Here is a 13,778-nt window from a genome sequence, read left to right as displayed (position 1 = left end):
TGGTGGGGGGGGATCACAAAATTAAATTCTAAAACATGTCAGGTGGAAAGAAATTTATTCCAGATGGTAAGGCAAAAAAGAATAGAGCCAAGAAGGTGATATATGTGTACGGGTAACTACAATACTGACTACCTAAACAATAAAGTCTTGCAGAATTAAAGGACATTTAAGTACATGACAAGAGAATTAAAGCACATAACACACATGATCATAGTAGGCAAATTGGAAATTAGAGTTGTTTAGTTATTAGAACATAAAAACTAAACTTTAATCCTAAAACTTACTTTCATAAACCATCCATGTTCATGGATTCTGTGGGTCAGGAATTAGACAGGATACAACAGGGATGGCTTGTCTCTGCTCCATTAAGTTTGGGGCTTGCTTGGAATCACCTGAACTTGCTTACTCATGTCGGACACTTGATGCTGGCTGTAGGTTGGTGACCTCAGTTTCTCCATGTGGACTAGTTTAGGCTTCCTCATGAACATGATGTCTGGAATCCAAGGGTAAACTTTTCAAGAGGGAGAGAGCTAGTAAGAGAGAGAGAGGGCCAAGTAGAAACCATATAGCCTTTTATGACCTCAGCTCCAAAGTTACAGTTACATATGATGCATTTTGTTATACAAGTTAATGTTATATTAGATAAATTCCTGTTCAGATTCAAAAAGAGTGAAAATAGATGGTCTCTTAATGGGGTTTGGGGAGGTTGAAGAGCATATGAGATTGGGAATATTGCTGGGGCCATTTTTGGAAACTATAATCAGCAAAAGATAATGATTAAGTTTAGTCTGGCTTAATCTGAATGTACATATTGTGATACAGGGTAATCATCAAAAGACAAAAGTAACTAAACTAGAAAAGAAAAAAAAAGTATGTATAGTTTAGGAAAAGAGAACCTGTATTATATATATTTAAAAAAGGATTTAACATAAGGAACTAGTTAAGTAGGGTTTGGGAGAATTGAAAATACCAACAAGGGATACAACTACTAAAAGGAAAGGGTGAGATTATTAGCACCTGAAGCCTTTAGAAGAGATACCATGCAAAGCGCCAGAGAAAGGCTAGAGCCTAAAAACCAACCACAACTACTAGAAGACAAGCCACTGTTGAGGCGATGCCGGAAACATCAGGAAGCAAATGGCAAGGGTAAAAAGTCTTTTCTCCCTTTCTCCAGCATTCCAATCCTTCTCCTAGTGCCACTTATTTGTGGAACCTAAAGGAAGCCAAATGGCAAAAGAGATATGTAGTTTGCGAAGTTTCAGAATACAAAAGTGTGTCTAGGGTTGAGAGATAATGTTAGTAATTGGCACATATAGAATTAAAAAACTACATAAAGGGGCACCTGGGTGGCTCAGTTGGTTAGGTGTCTGACTTCAGCTCAGGTCATGATCTCATGGTTTGGGAGTATGAGCCTTGCTTTGGATCCTCACTTCAAATCTTCTGTCTCCCTCTCTCTCTGCCCCTCCCTCACTTGCTCTCTCTCAAAAAACAAAAACAAAAACAAAAAACAAAAACAAAACCTACATAAAACAAATTTTAAAAGGCAAGAAAATAGAGAAAAATAATCATAGAACTGGCTAGACAAAAAAAAAACCACAAATAAAAAACCAAAAACACCAAGCCAAATCCAACCCCATGTCAGAACTAAACACAAATATATCAGCATTAAATGTACATCGCCTAAGTGTTTCAGTTAAAAGACAAAGATTATCAAATTGGGTTAAAAAACTCCCAAAATTCAAACTCCATGTTTAGAAATGAAGAAATACTCTTGTAAAAAAGCTGATTGAAGAACTCGTAATGAAAATATATTTTAACTAAATATTAACTATATTATATATCAAAACTTGGTGGAATATGGATACAACAGTAATACAGAATATCATATAATTACATTATAGTAATATAGAGATACTTATAATTTTTAAATGTAGGGGTACCTGGGTGGCTCAGTTGGTTAAATATCTGACTCTTGATTTTGGCTCAGGTCATGAGCTCATCGATCATGGGTTTGAGCCCCACATTGGACTCTGCTAACAACGTGAAGCCTGCTTGGGATATTCTGTCTCTCTCTCTCTCTCTCTCTCTCAAAAATAAATAAAACTTAAAAACATTTTTTTAATGTATATGTGGGAAGATAGGTTGAAAATCAAGGAGGTAAGCATCCAGCTCAAGAAGTCAGAAATAAAAAATAGCAAACAAAACAGGAAAAAGTAGTATTAGTAAGAGCAGATAATAATAGAATAGAAAGCAAAAGTACAATAGGATTAACAAAAACAAAATCTGGATCTTAGAAAAGACTAAACACTGTCCTTATTTGAAGATTACACAGAATATCCATATTAATTTGCAAATAATTTACAAGAACCAATAGAGTTGAGTTTCCAGATACAGAAGCAATACAAAAAATTGTATTTCACACATAATCAACAGGATAGAAAGTGGGCTAGATAATTTGAATTAACATTCTCACTTGAGAATATTTAGAAAAGGTGTACAAAGTATACTCAAAAAATGTTGGATGGCATAGGAGAGCTATGTTAGTGAATGATCAGCCTAAAATCTGGAAGAAAATAGAAATTCAAAGAAGTGAACCATTCATTTGGACCACTTGTGCCCTTGGGGCTTTTGCAGATAAGAGTCCACTGAAAAGGTAAGGAGAGTTAAGGGACTACGGATTGAAAGATAGAATCCACCGCCAGCCAAGAGGTGGAGGCCCTGGTAACCCTAACCTACACTTTGCAACTCAACTCTGAAAGTTTGTAGGAGTAAGGGTAAACAGGAAGTAGAGGACTAGTAGTCTACAGCTCAGCTTGGAGTCACACGGGTAAGTCATAAAATTTTGACTGTGAAATTAGTCTTGAAATACCAGTGCCCAAGTGACTCTGTGGAGGATGAAAATACTATGCAGGACATCAAGTTATTTTTACAAGCAACTTTTCAAATATGATATTGGCATACAATTAAAGATAACCCCCCACACGCAAGGATATAAGATAAAGATTAGCTGAAGCAAAAGAAAAATAAAGACCCACAGGAGGGTTTCAGACTGGGATTTAAACAAGAACATAAAATAATAATAAGGCTATTCATGTTCAGGTAGATAAAAGACTGACAATTTCAAGAAGACAACAGGAAACTGCAAGAGCGACAGATTTGCATATTTGCAATTAGAAATTTGAGAACTGAAAATACAATGGGCTAAGAATAACCAAGACACTCTTATAGAACAATAAGTAGGGAGAACTTGTTCTGATAAATATCAGAAACTATGTATCAGGTATAGTGGTGAAGACTCTATACTAGCACAGGGAGAGAAAAGAAGAAACAAAAAAATTAAGAGATGTACACATTAATGGATATATGACTTTGGTGGCACTGCAAAAGAGAACATACTTTAGTAAATGGTGGTGAGGCACTTCACAGCTTACACAAAATTAATTCTTCATGAATTGAAAGCTGAAAACGTGAAAGACAAAGCTAAAGCCTTTAGAAGAAAGTATATAGAGTACCTTCATGCCCTTGGATTGAGAACAATGTCTTAAGCAACTCCCAAAATACACTAACCTTAAAACAAAAACACTGATTCTTCTTAGTACTCAACCATTATGAAATTCTTTTTAGTAGATAACATCATAAAGAGAAGGAAAATATTTGGAAAGAAATAGCTAACAAAAAACAGGATTTATGAAGATCTTCTACAAATCAACGAGGAAAAAGACTGCTAACACAACAGAAAAATGGGCAAAATACTTGAAAAGATACTTTGCAAAAAAGAAAGCCAACAAACTTAGAAAAAGGTGCTCAATTGTTAGGGAAATGCAGAGTAAAACTTCAATGACATACAACTGCAAATTTCACCAGTTTGGCAATCTGTTTAACACGTGTTGAGCAAAAATGGAAATATAGGATATCTCTACTGCTAAGGCAAAACTCTGTTACTATCTAATAAAATTTAAGATGTAAACACCTATGATCAAACAATCATATACCTTAGTTGCACTAGGAAATACATATGATAATGTTTATTGAAGAACTATAACTGCCCCAAATTAAAAACATCCCAACTGTCCACAGTCAATATAATAAATCGTGGTATTAATGCAAAGGTAAATTCCATAACCATGTTAATTATTAACAAACTGTGGCCATAAGCTACAACATGGATGATTCCCAAGTTGAATGAAAGCAGCAGCCACAAAAAAAAAAAAAAAAGCGATTCCATTTATATAAAGCTCAAAACCCATCAAAAATAAACTATCTTGTTTAAGTGCATGATAGGTGGTTAACAATATAAGTAAAAACAAAGAATTATCACAAATGGTAGGATAATGGTAATTGCTGGAGGGTATGTGTAGGGAAGCTGATTGTGATTGAGAAGGGACTATCAGGGACATTTCTGGGCTGCTGTCAAATATGATTGATAGCTGATTATACAGGCACTCACTTTATTTTTTAAATGTTTATTTTTGAGAGAGAGTGCATGTGTGCTTGAGAGTGGGGAGGGGCAGAGAGAGAGGGAGACAATCTGAAGCAGGCTTTCTGCTGTTGGCCCAGGGCTTGATGCAGGGCTTGAACTCACCAATATGAGATCATGACTTGAGCTGAAGTCAGCCGCTTAACTGACTGAGGCACCCATGTGCCTCAAGCACTCACTTTAAAATTAATCCTTAAACTGTGTACTTACATTCTATATATTCTTTTGTACATATATTTGAATATGTATTTCTCAACTTAAACAAAGTTAAGAAATGCCAAGAGAAAAATGAACACTGAAAATTACCTATTGAATACTTACTCTGATCTCTAAGATTTCAACTTCCTGATTTGTTTTGAATTTGTTAAAATAGTTAAATCCATACCTAGTGACTGTATACAAAATGACTATTTATAATCACAATGAATTTTTGTAATTTAAATTTTTCTTCCATCATGGAATTATTTGACATTTTTCCTTAAGTTCTCAAGAGAAAAATTTAGTTTTCATTTTTACTATTATTTAACAGTGGAGTTTAAACATTGCCGACCTTTTTGTGCCTCATCACTGGTACCACCGGAAAGTGTTACAATAGTTAAAACATAAAAACAAAGATATACATCTATTTCCAAATTCTAGCTTTGGGACCATTCAGAGGAAATTACTGAGTACCACAACTGTTTTGAACTTTAAAAAGGATTATACTTTGGGGCACCTGGGTGGGTGAGTCGGTTGAGCAGCCGACCGCAGCTCATTTCATGATCTCACAGTTTGTGAGTTCGAGCCCCATGTCTGGCTCTGTGCTGACAGCTCAGAGCCTGGAGCCTGCTTTGGATTCTGTGTCTCCCACTCTCTCTGACCCTCCCCTGTTTGTGCTCTCTCTCTCTCTCTCTCAAAAAATAAACATTAAAAAAAAATTTTAAAAAGGACTATACTTTAGACAACTGCAACCAATAGTGTGAGATTTAACCAGATCTTCTAGGTTTTACATGGTTATTATTTTCCCCCAATTGTTTTAACAGAATTTCCAGAATCCAAAAGCACTTTGAGGTAATGTTCCTCTATACCCAGTGACTGTTGTTATCTCCATGATTGCAAAACTTGAAAATTAGAAAACACCAAAGTAACACCACTCATAAAACGAATAGCAAAACTGGAATCTCTGGAGTCAACCATGGAACAAGATTTACAAAGATACTGTCAAATATCTTAATTTATTTTTAATAAGTAAAAAATGACTCAGTGGTATCATACAAAATCAAATAATTTTTGCACCTGGTATTTTAATCACCCAAAGTGATCTCATGGTACAGAGATAAAACAGATAATAGAAAAACAAAAAACAAAACACCAAAACCCTGTCATTAACTTCACCGTGGCTTTCCCGCTTAGAACTAAACAGAAATTAATGGCAATAACCATTACCTACAGGGGGAAAAATGATGAAATGATTTCAGGTTTAATCATAAAATGAACTTAATCCTGTTGGTTTTGTTTGTATCTATTAAAGCACTAATTACTATAAATAAAAGCTGATAGCATGGTTCCAAATTTACTTCTGAAGAGATGTGGAGATTTAGATAAAATATAAGCATATTTATCATACAAAGGAAATTGAAAGTGGGGAAGAGGCTTCTTACAGAAAAGTCCTTTTATTATTGCTAGCCTCAAGAATTCCAAGCCATAGAGCTCTGATGTTCCTGAATTCAACTTTAAGAAATTAATTTTAAACATTATACTTGAACAAAAATTACTTATTTCAAAGGTATCCATTTCCTTTAAACTCAACCTGTCCACTTATCCTTGCCTCCAATGCAGAATATACTTTTATTCATACAAACTTACCCTCCACTCCCAAATATGTTTTCCCAACTGGATGATACTTTTACAAAAGAATAAAGCAATACAGGTGGTTGACAAAGTAATTTCAACTATTTATAAATGAAATAAAAGGAAAGTTAAGTAGAGAGTATAAAAAGATACCAAAGAGGAGTAATACTGATGTAATCTAGTCTTTAGTTTATCAAAGTACTTATTAATGGTCTGAACAGGAGATCAGAAGAGAAGCAGCTAGAGGGAAATGACTTCCTGTGGTTATAAAATGCCAACTGCTTTAGAATGCATGATAGCTTTAGAAATAAAAAAAAAAACACTTGCTGTTTTTACCAAGTTTACAGCAAGAGTACATTTTATGTCATATTAATGAAAGAATTTATAATGATTATCTGCAATATCTCCTATCAGAAAACAGAAAGATTCTATCAACAAAGACCTAAAAAAATAAATTTTTATCTTTGTCAACACCCTTTCTGGGAATGCAGAATAAAATATGTTTCCTTTTAAAATAAAATATTTTTTTCTGTCCATTAGGTTGTTGGAAGAAAAAAAAAATCAAGACTCAACTAGTAATGATTTTTTTTTAATTTCTAGTTTTCATCTACTTCTAAGGATACTCCCTTTACAAGACCTTTTAGTCTTCTATACTATGACAGTCAGGTTTAGAGTTCCAAATAAATAAAATAGCCACATTAGAAGGCATACTGAAGAATCAAAGGATTAGCTGCATTTATCTGTTCACATTTAATCCAAGTTAACATTTGTCATCCGACCTACTGCTCATGGGTTACAACACTGATGTTATCAACAAAGATCCTGATTTTTGCGAGACAGTGATATTAACAAACTCTGGTTAAATTAGCAGAGGTTCAGGACAGTAAACTGTACCTGTACAATTTAAAATGTCTACTCTTCATCCACTGTTACCATCTCTCCTCTTCCCACTGGTGTTAAACTCAAAGCCTAATTATGAGAGGTGCAGGGTGCCAAACACTATTTGTATGGAAAAACTGGGCCTCAAATAGTGCACAAAAAGAAACTCATAAAATAAGATTAAACTTCTTGGATATTTGCATTTGTTACTTTCAATTTCTTGATCTTTTATCTCTTCTGGTGATGTATACATACATTTTTTTCTTCTTCTCATCCAGAGGTTAACACACTAATTTTTTGTAAGCATTATAAAATAGCAGTCCAGTTCAAAATTGCTTGTGATCATATCCACATATGAAGCACTAGACAAGTATATATTATATTCCAAAATGCTTTACAATTCTTCACTGTAGTTTTCTACGACGTTTCCCTTAAATTAAGGCTTCATCAAAGAGAAATCCATAATACTATGGGTTAATATTTTCATTCCTGAATTAAGTGCAATCTTTTCAAAATCAAGTAGTCCTGGAGTAAATTTAAGAGAACTTCTGTTAATCAGTGTCATGACTAAAGTAGTATCTCACTGGAGGTCCAGGCAAATCTTCATCTCCATCAGTGTCTGGAGCAAATGACACAGTAAGATCTACATATTTCTTTTCAGTAGAAGGTTTCACAAGTTTATGCATTCTAAGAAAAATAATCAAGGACAAATGATTTAGTAAATTCTATAAAATGAAGAGTGATTTGCTGTTTAATGTTGCCCAGAGAATCTGGACTTATGTCTAGACTTTACATTTATTTTTAAATCTAAGAATTCATCTGCTTTCATATATTATAATTTTTCTTTACTAAAAGCACTAAACTCAAGATATTCATCTACCTAACAGTGAATCAATTTGGAACACTGCTAGTACTGATAAAGAATAGGTACCATTTGTTACAAGACAAAACAAACAAACAAAAAACCCCACACACAAAACCAAAATGTAAACAATGTTTTTAAAAATGAATTATCCTCCAGCGCCTGGGTGGCTCAGTCGGTTAAGCATCCGACTTCGGCTCAGGTCATGATCTCACTGTTTCCAAGTTTGAGCCCCGCATTGGGCTCTGTGCTAACAGCTCAGAGCCTGGAGCCTGCTTCAGATTCTGTGTCTCCCTCTCTTTCTAGCCCTCCCCTGCTCACACTCTGTCTCCCTCTCTCCCTCTCTCAAAAATAAATAAACATTAAGAAAAATGAATTATCCTCATACTCCCTTATAAAGTGTGGAGGCATCAAAAATTCTTCTCAAGCATTTCTAAGTGAAAAGTAAAAAGCAAACTAGATTTAAATCTTCAAATACAAGCTAATCACAGTGAAAGACATTCTTAAGTTTTACCTTTGTCTTATATCCCATGTATATCCCATTCACTAAAAAAACTTTTTTATTGCTATTGTCACTGATACTGTCTTAAATCAAATCATCATCTATATATCCTCAGATTACTGGATTAGCTTCGAGCCAGCTGTCTCCTACCTCCAATCTCCGCTGTTGCCAGAATCCTCTTAAAATGTAAATTTGATTTTACTCTCTTGCTTAATAATATACTTATACCATGTATCTATCTCACGCTAAACTCTCAACTATGTAATCTATTTAATCCTCAATAATAGTTCTTTCCATTTTACAAAGGTATTTTGTCCCATTTATACCTTCTCATTCTTACCATCTCATCCTTGAGTCAATCCAGAATACTGATTTCCCAAATAGATCATGCACACTTTTTATTAGCTGCATGCTTTTACAAAAGCTATCACTTTTGCCTGATATCCTTTTTCAAAGGTAGTTCAAATGAAATCTAGCCTAAGGTGAAGTTTTAAGTAGTGCCTACAGTATTCTGTAAAAATCTTTATTATACTGATTATTCAATTACATTTTAATGACCAACATGTCATTTTCTCACAGTAGAATGGGAATTCCCTGAGGGTACAGGCTACTTGATAGAGGTATAATGACAAAATATTAACAGGAGTAACATTTATGGAATAGTTCTTGGTTGCTATTACATTGCTAGTCTGTACTATTATTTCAATGTTTAATAGCTACAGGCACAATCATTTCCATTTATGGATCAAGAACTAAGTTTCAAAAAAGTTCAGTAAGCTCCTCAATGTGACAAAACAAGTAAGTAGCTGGGGATGGATGTGAACCCAGATCTTTCCAAAGCTAAGCTTATCTAGCCACTTGATAGGTACTTAGTACTTATCTGCTAAATGAAAACTGTAATAAAATGAAAAATAACATTCACAAAGTTTATCATGCTGGAGATGGAGAATACTGGCCAACTCTATAAAGCACTTATTGTGAATTATTTGCAGCAAATTTTAAATTCCACACATTCTACTCTCATCTAGGCAGCACACAGTAAATTCTATTATTCACATATCCAAGAGATACTCAGGGATTCTAATGACAAAATAATATAAGGCAAAATAACCTTTCTCTATGTAATAGTGATTTTGTTTCTTAAAGTACAGATCATTAAGCCTGGATTATAATAACTAAAAAGTGATTAATCTCATTAATTGGTGATTATAATTAAAACTGCATATAGGTTAAAGCACCTATCATGCAGATTCATTTATTCATATGACAAATATTTTTATGCTAATTTTTATTAAAAAACCAAACATTTTTAATTAAGGTATAATTCATATAACATTGCATTAGTTCCAGGTGTACAACACAATTGTTTGATATTTGAATATATTACAAAATGAATGACAAATATTTATTGCTGCCAGGCATTGTTGTAGGTCCTTGAGATACATCCACGACCAGATCAATTATAGAGTCCTGCATCTGTGAAGGTTACATTCTAGTGGGTAGGAGACAGAGAAGCATAAACATATTTAAACAGGGTTCAGGGAGGCCTCTTTGGAATAATTAGAGCAAAAGTCCCATGCAGGAGCATGACTGGACTATTCAAAAAAATAGCTGGAAACTAGCACAACTGGAATATTGTGAGCAAGTGAGACAAGTAGGAATAAAACTTAGAGTGGTAATTGAGAAGCAGGGCCTTGCAGACCATTGCTGAGACTGGCCTTTTTTGTTCCCTCTGTTCCTTTAGGTCTCTGCTCAAATGCCGCCGTATCTGGTGAGAATGTGACAAGCAGAGGGAATACATGAACTACTCAACATACCACAGCAACTTAACACTCCTTATTCTACTTTGTTTTCTTCACAGTGCTTATCACCATCTGATATACTTATCAAGGTTTGCATACTTTGTTATGCAAACTCAATTAGGGCATGGACTTCACTTTGCTCACTGCTGTATCCCTACTGCCCACAAAATACCTGGCACATAGCAGGCACTCTTCAAAAAAATCTGTTGAGTGAATGAAAGTAACAATTTGGCATTTTTGTTTTATACTTCAGTCTCATAAGCCTGGTCATTATGTGTTTCTACTTTTATGTGGTGTATTAACCAAATCGTGTTTCTAAGCTTATTAACTTATAAACTGAATCTGAACTACAAAAAATTCACAAGGATATGTGAATCCTATGAATCTCTCTTGAGAGGTAGCCTGTTGAGTTTGGTACATTTACTATCTTTATTATAGCCATTACACAGGAGTAAATCACATACTTTTTTCTCAACTTTGATAATCTCTATATTTGATTTTCCAGTGGGCATCCACCTTATGTTTTAATTGTTGTGAATCTTCTGGTATAACGGTCATTACTTACGTTAACTTCAATCTTTTTGCATGACCAGGCATTACAGGGACATAAAGCATTTTGACTCCCTGCACCACCATCGTTGGTTCAATTCCGTACTTCTCCTAAATGTGAAGAATACCCAAAAGAGAAACAATAAGAGCTATGTCCAAATATAAAATGCTGGGTGACAATGTTTTACAGTCAGTAAAAGGACAGCAAACAAACTTCTGCTAAATATTATTCGTGAAAACCTCCAACTAATGAACTAAGTAAATAAGTGTCTCACTTTGACTGCATTTATGAAATCCAAGAGGGTGAAGTCTTCTTTTCCATGTACAGTCCATCTGTCCCAAATTGTAAATGATATTCCATTTCTGTTGTAGAAAAATATTAAAAACAAAACATCTTAATTTTTTTCCCTTTAGTAATAATAAAAAAACCCAGAAGTCCATTATTTGTGATTTAGCTACATAATGATATAGGGGAAAAAGAAAAATACAACTTATCACCCCAAGACACCACACAAGGTAACCGCTTTTTTTTTTTAAGTTGATTTATTTATTTTAAGGGGGTGGGGAGAGGAAGGGCAGAGACAGGGGAAGAGAGAATCCCAAGCAGGCTCCACACTGTCAGTGCAGAGCCTGATGAGGGGCTCGAACTCACGAGTTGCCAGATCATGACCTGAGCTGAAATCAACAGTCAGATGCTTAACTGAGTCACCCAGGCACCCTCAAGGTAACTACTGTTATCAGTACCTTGTTGATCCTTCCAGTGTCTCATAAGGAATCTATGTGTCTTAGTGAAACCATTCTCTCTCTCTCTAAATGGCTGCATGGGTTTCCTGTGTGGATGTTCTAGTCTATCACTGTTTCAATCTTTGGCTATGATAAACAAGGCCAGAATAAATATCTTATAAATGTACTATTTGAGATGAGTACAAATGTATCTGTAAATTTGACATATAGCACATTTCCCTTACTATGGATTACACTATTTTATACTCTCATCGGTAATATGTGAGGAGAGGGCTTTCACATTCTTGCCGAGATAGATGTTTTCAAATTTTTGGTTGTTGTTAATCTGAAAGTGAAAAATGGAGGTCCAGGGGAATTGTTCTGCTCTGTCACATAGTTTTTAGAACTAGATACTAAATCTCATGACATATTATTCAGACACCACAGTGGCTTCTAACTCACCTGAATTAGGAAAACATAGATGAAACAATAAGAAAGTACAATGCTAAATAATGTGGTAGATTAAATGTTGTGAGAGTTCTATGGCTAGTTTAGTCATAGATGCTTTGCATAAAGCAAAAGAATAAAATTGGACCACTATCTTACAACACACAAAAGTTAACTCAAGGATGACTGGCTGACTCAGTGTAGTAAAAGATGTGACTCTTGATCTCAGGATTGTAAGTCTGACCCCCATTAACTCAAAATGGATTAAATACCCGAATGTAAGACCTGCAACCATAAAACTCGAAAAAAACACAGTAGTTAGCTTCTTGCATCACTCTTGGTGATAGTATTTTGGATTTTATTACTAAAGCAAAAGCAGAGAAATGGGACTACATCAAACTAAAAATCTTCTGCACAGGAAAGAAAACCATCAACAAAATGAAAAGGCAATCTACTGAATGGAAACAAATATTTGCAAATGATGTATCTGATAAGGGGTGAATATCCAAAATACGTAAAGAACCATACAACTCCATAGCAAAAAACCAAACTATCTGATAAAAAAATGGGTAGACGATCTGAATAGACACTTTCCCAAAAAAGACATACAGATGGCCAATAGGTACACGAAAAGGTGCTCAACACCACTAAGTATCAGGGAACTGCAAATCAAAAAAACCCATAATGAGGTATTATTTCACACCTGCTAGGAAGGCTAGTATCAAAGAGTTAAGAAATAACAAGTGTTGACAGGATGTGGAGAAAAAGAAACCCTTGTGCCCTGTTGGTGGGAATGCAAACTTGTACAGCCACTCTGGAGAACAGTATGAAAGTTCCTCAAAATATTAAAAATAGAACTACCATATGATCCAGAAATTCAAACTTCTGGGTTTTTATACAAAAAAAAAATGAAAACAACTCCAAAACTTATCAGCACCTCCATGTTCACTAAAACAATATTCATAACAGCTAAGATATAGAAACAACCTAAGTCCATCAATGGGTGAATGGATAAAGAAAATGTGACATACATACAGGAACAGAATTCAGCCATAAAAAAAAAATTGTGTCATTTGCAACAACATGGATAGATCTCGAGGACATTATGCTAAGTGAATAAGTCAGACAGAGAAAGACAAATACCTGTATGATCTTACTTATATGTGGAACCTTAAAAGAAAAACAAAACAAAACCCAAACTGAGCTCATAGATAGACAACAGACTGGTAATCGCCGGAGGTGGGGGATGAGCAAAATGGGCAAAGGGAGTCCAAAGGTACAAGCTTCCAGCTTTAAGATGAGTTAGTCATAGGTATGTAATGTACAGCATGGTGCTTACAGTTAACTATACTGTCTAGTTGAAAGTTGCTAAAAGTAGATCTTAAAAGACTGTATCACAAGGAAAACAAATTTGCTAAATACATATGGTGATGATGTTGACTAAACTTGTTGTGGTTTATTTATTTATTATTATTTTATTTTAGAGAGAGCGCATGAGTGGTGGGGGAGAGGGGGAGAGAGGAAGGAGAGGAGAAAGAAGGAGGGAGGGGGGAGAGAGAGGGAGGGGGGAGAGAGAGGGAGGGAGGGGAGAGAGAGAGAGGGAGGGGAGAGAGAGGGAGGGAGGGGGGAGAGAGAGGGAGGGAGAGAGGGAGAGGGGGAGAGGGAGAGGGAGAAGAAGAGAGAGAGGGAGAAGGCATATCTTAGGCA

At 35.0% G+C, this 13,778-nt stretch overlaps 1 protein-coding gene across 3 annotated transcripts in view; it reads right to left on the bottom strand.

The window, feature by feature from the left end:
- The window catches only part of UBA6 (ubiquitin like modifier activating enzyme 6), a 101,507-nt gene that overhangs the window by 6,379 nt on the left and 81,350 nt on the right, over positions 1–13,778 (bottom strand). For all 3 annotated transcript variants that reach the window (XM_053217278.1, XM_053217279.1, XM_027057733.2), the window contains 3 exons: positions 11,177–11,264; positions 10,918–11,012; positions 854–7,873 (listed from right to left, as the gene is read on the bottom strand). In XM_053217278.1, coding sequence (XP_053073253.1) covers positions 7,738–7,873; positions 10,918–11,012; positions 11,177–11,264 — 319 coding nt within the window. In that variant the 3' untranslated portion in view covers positions 854–7,737. The remainder of the gene's footprint in view (positions 1–853; positions 7,874–10,917; positions 11,013–11,176; positions 11,265–13,778) is intronic.

The sequence above is a fragment of the Acinonyx jubatus genome, chromosome B1 (genome assembly GCF_027475565.1).
Source record: "Acinonyx jubatus isolate Ajub_Pintada_27869175 chromosome B1, VMU_Ajub_asm_v1.0, whole genome shotgun sequence".
Classification (NCBI taxonomy): Eukaryota; Metazoa; Chordata; class Mammalia; order Carnivora; family Felidae; genus Acinonyx; species Acinonyx jubatus.
The sequence above is the reverse complement of the archived record's forward strand: the minus strand, read 5'-3'. Positions and strand labels throughout refer to the sequence as shown.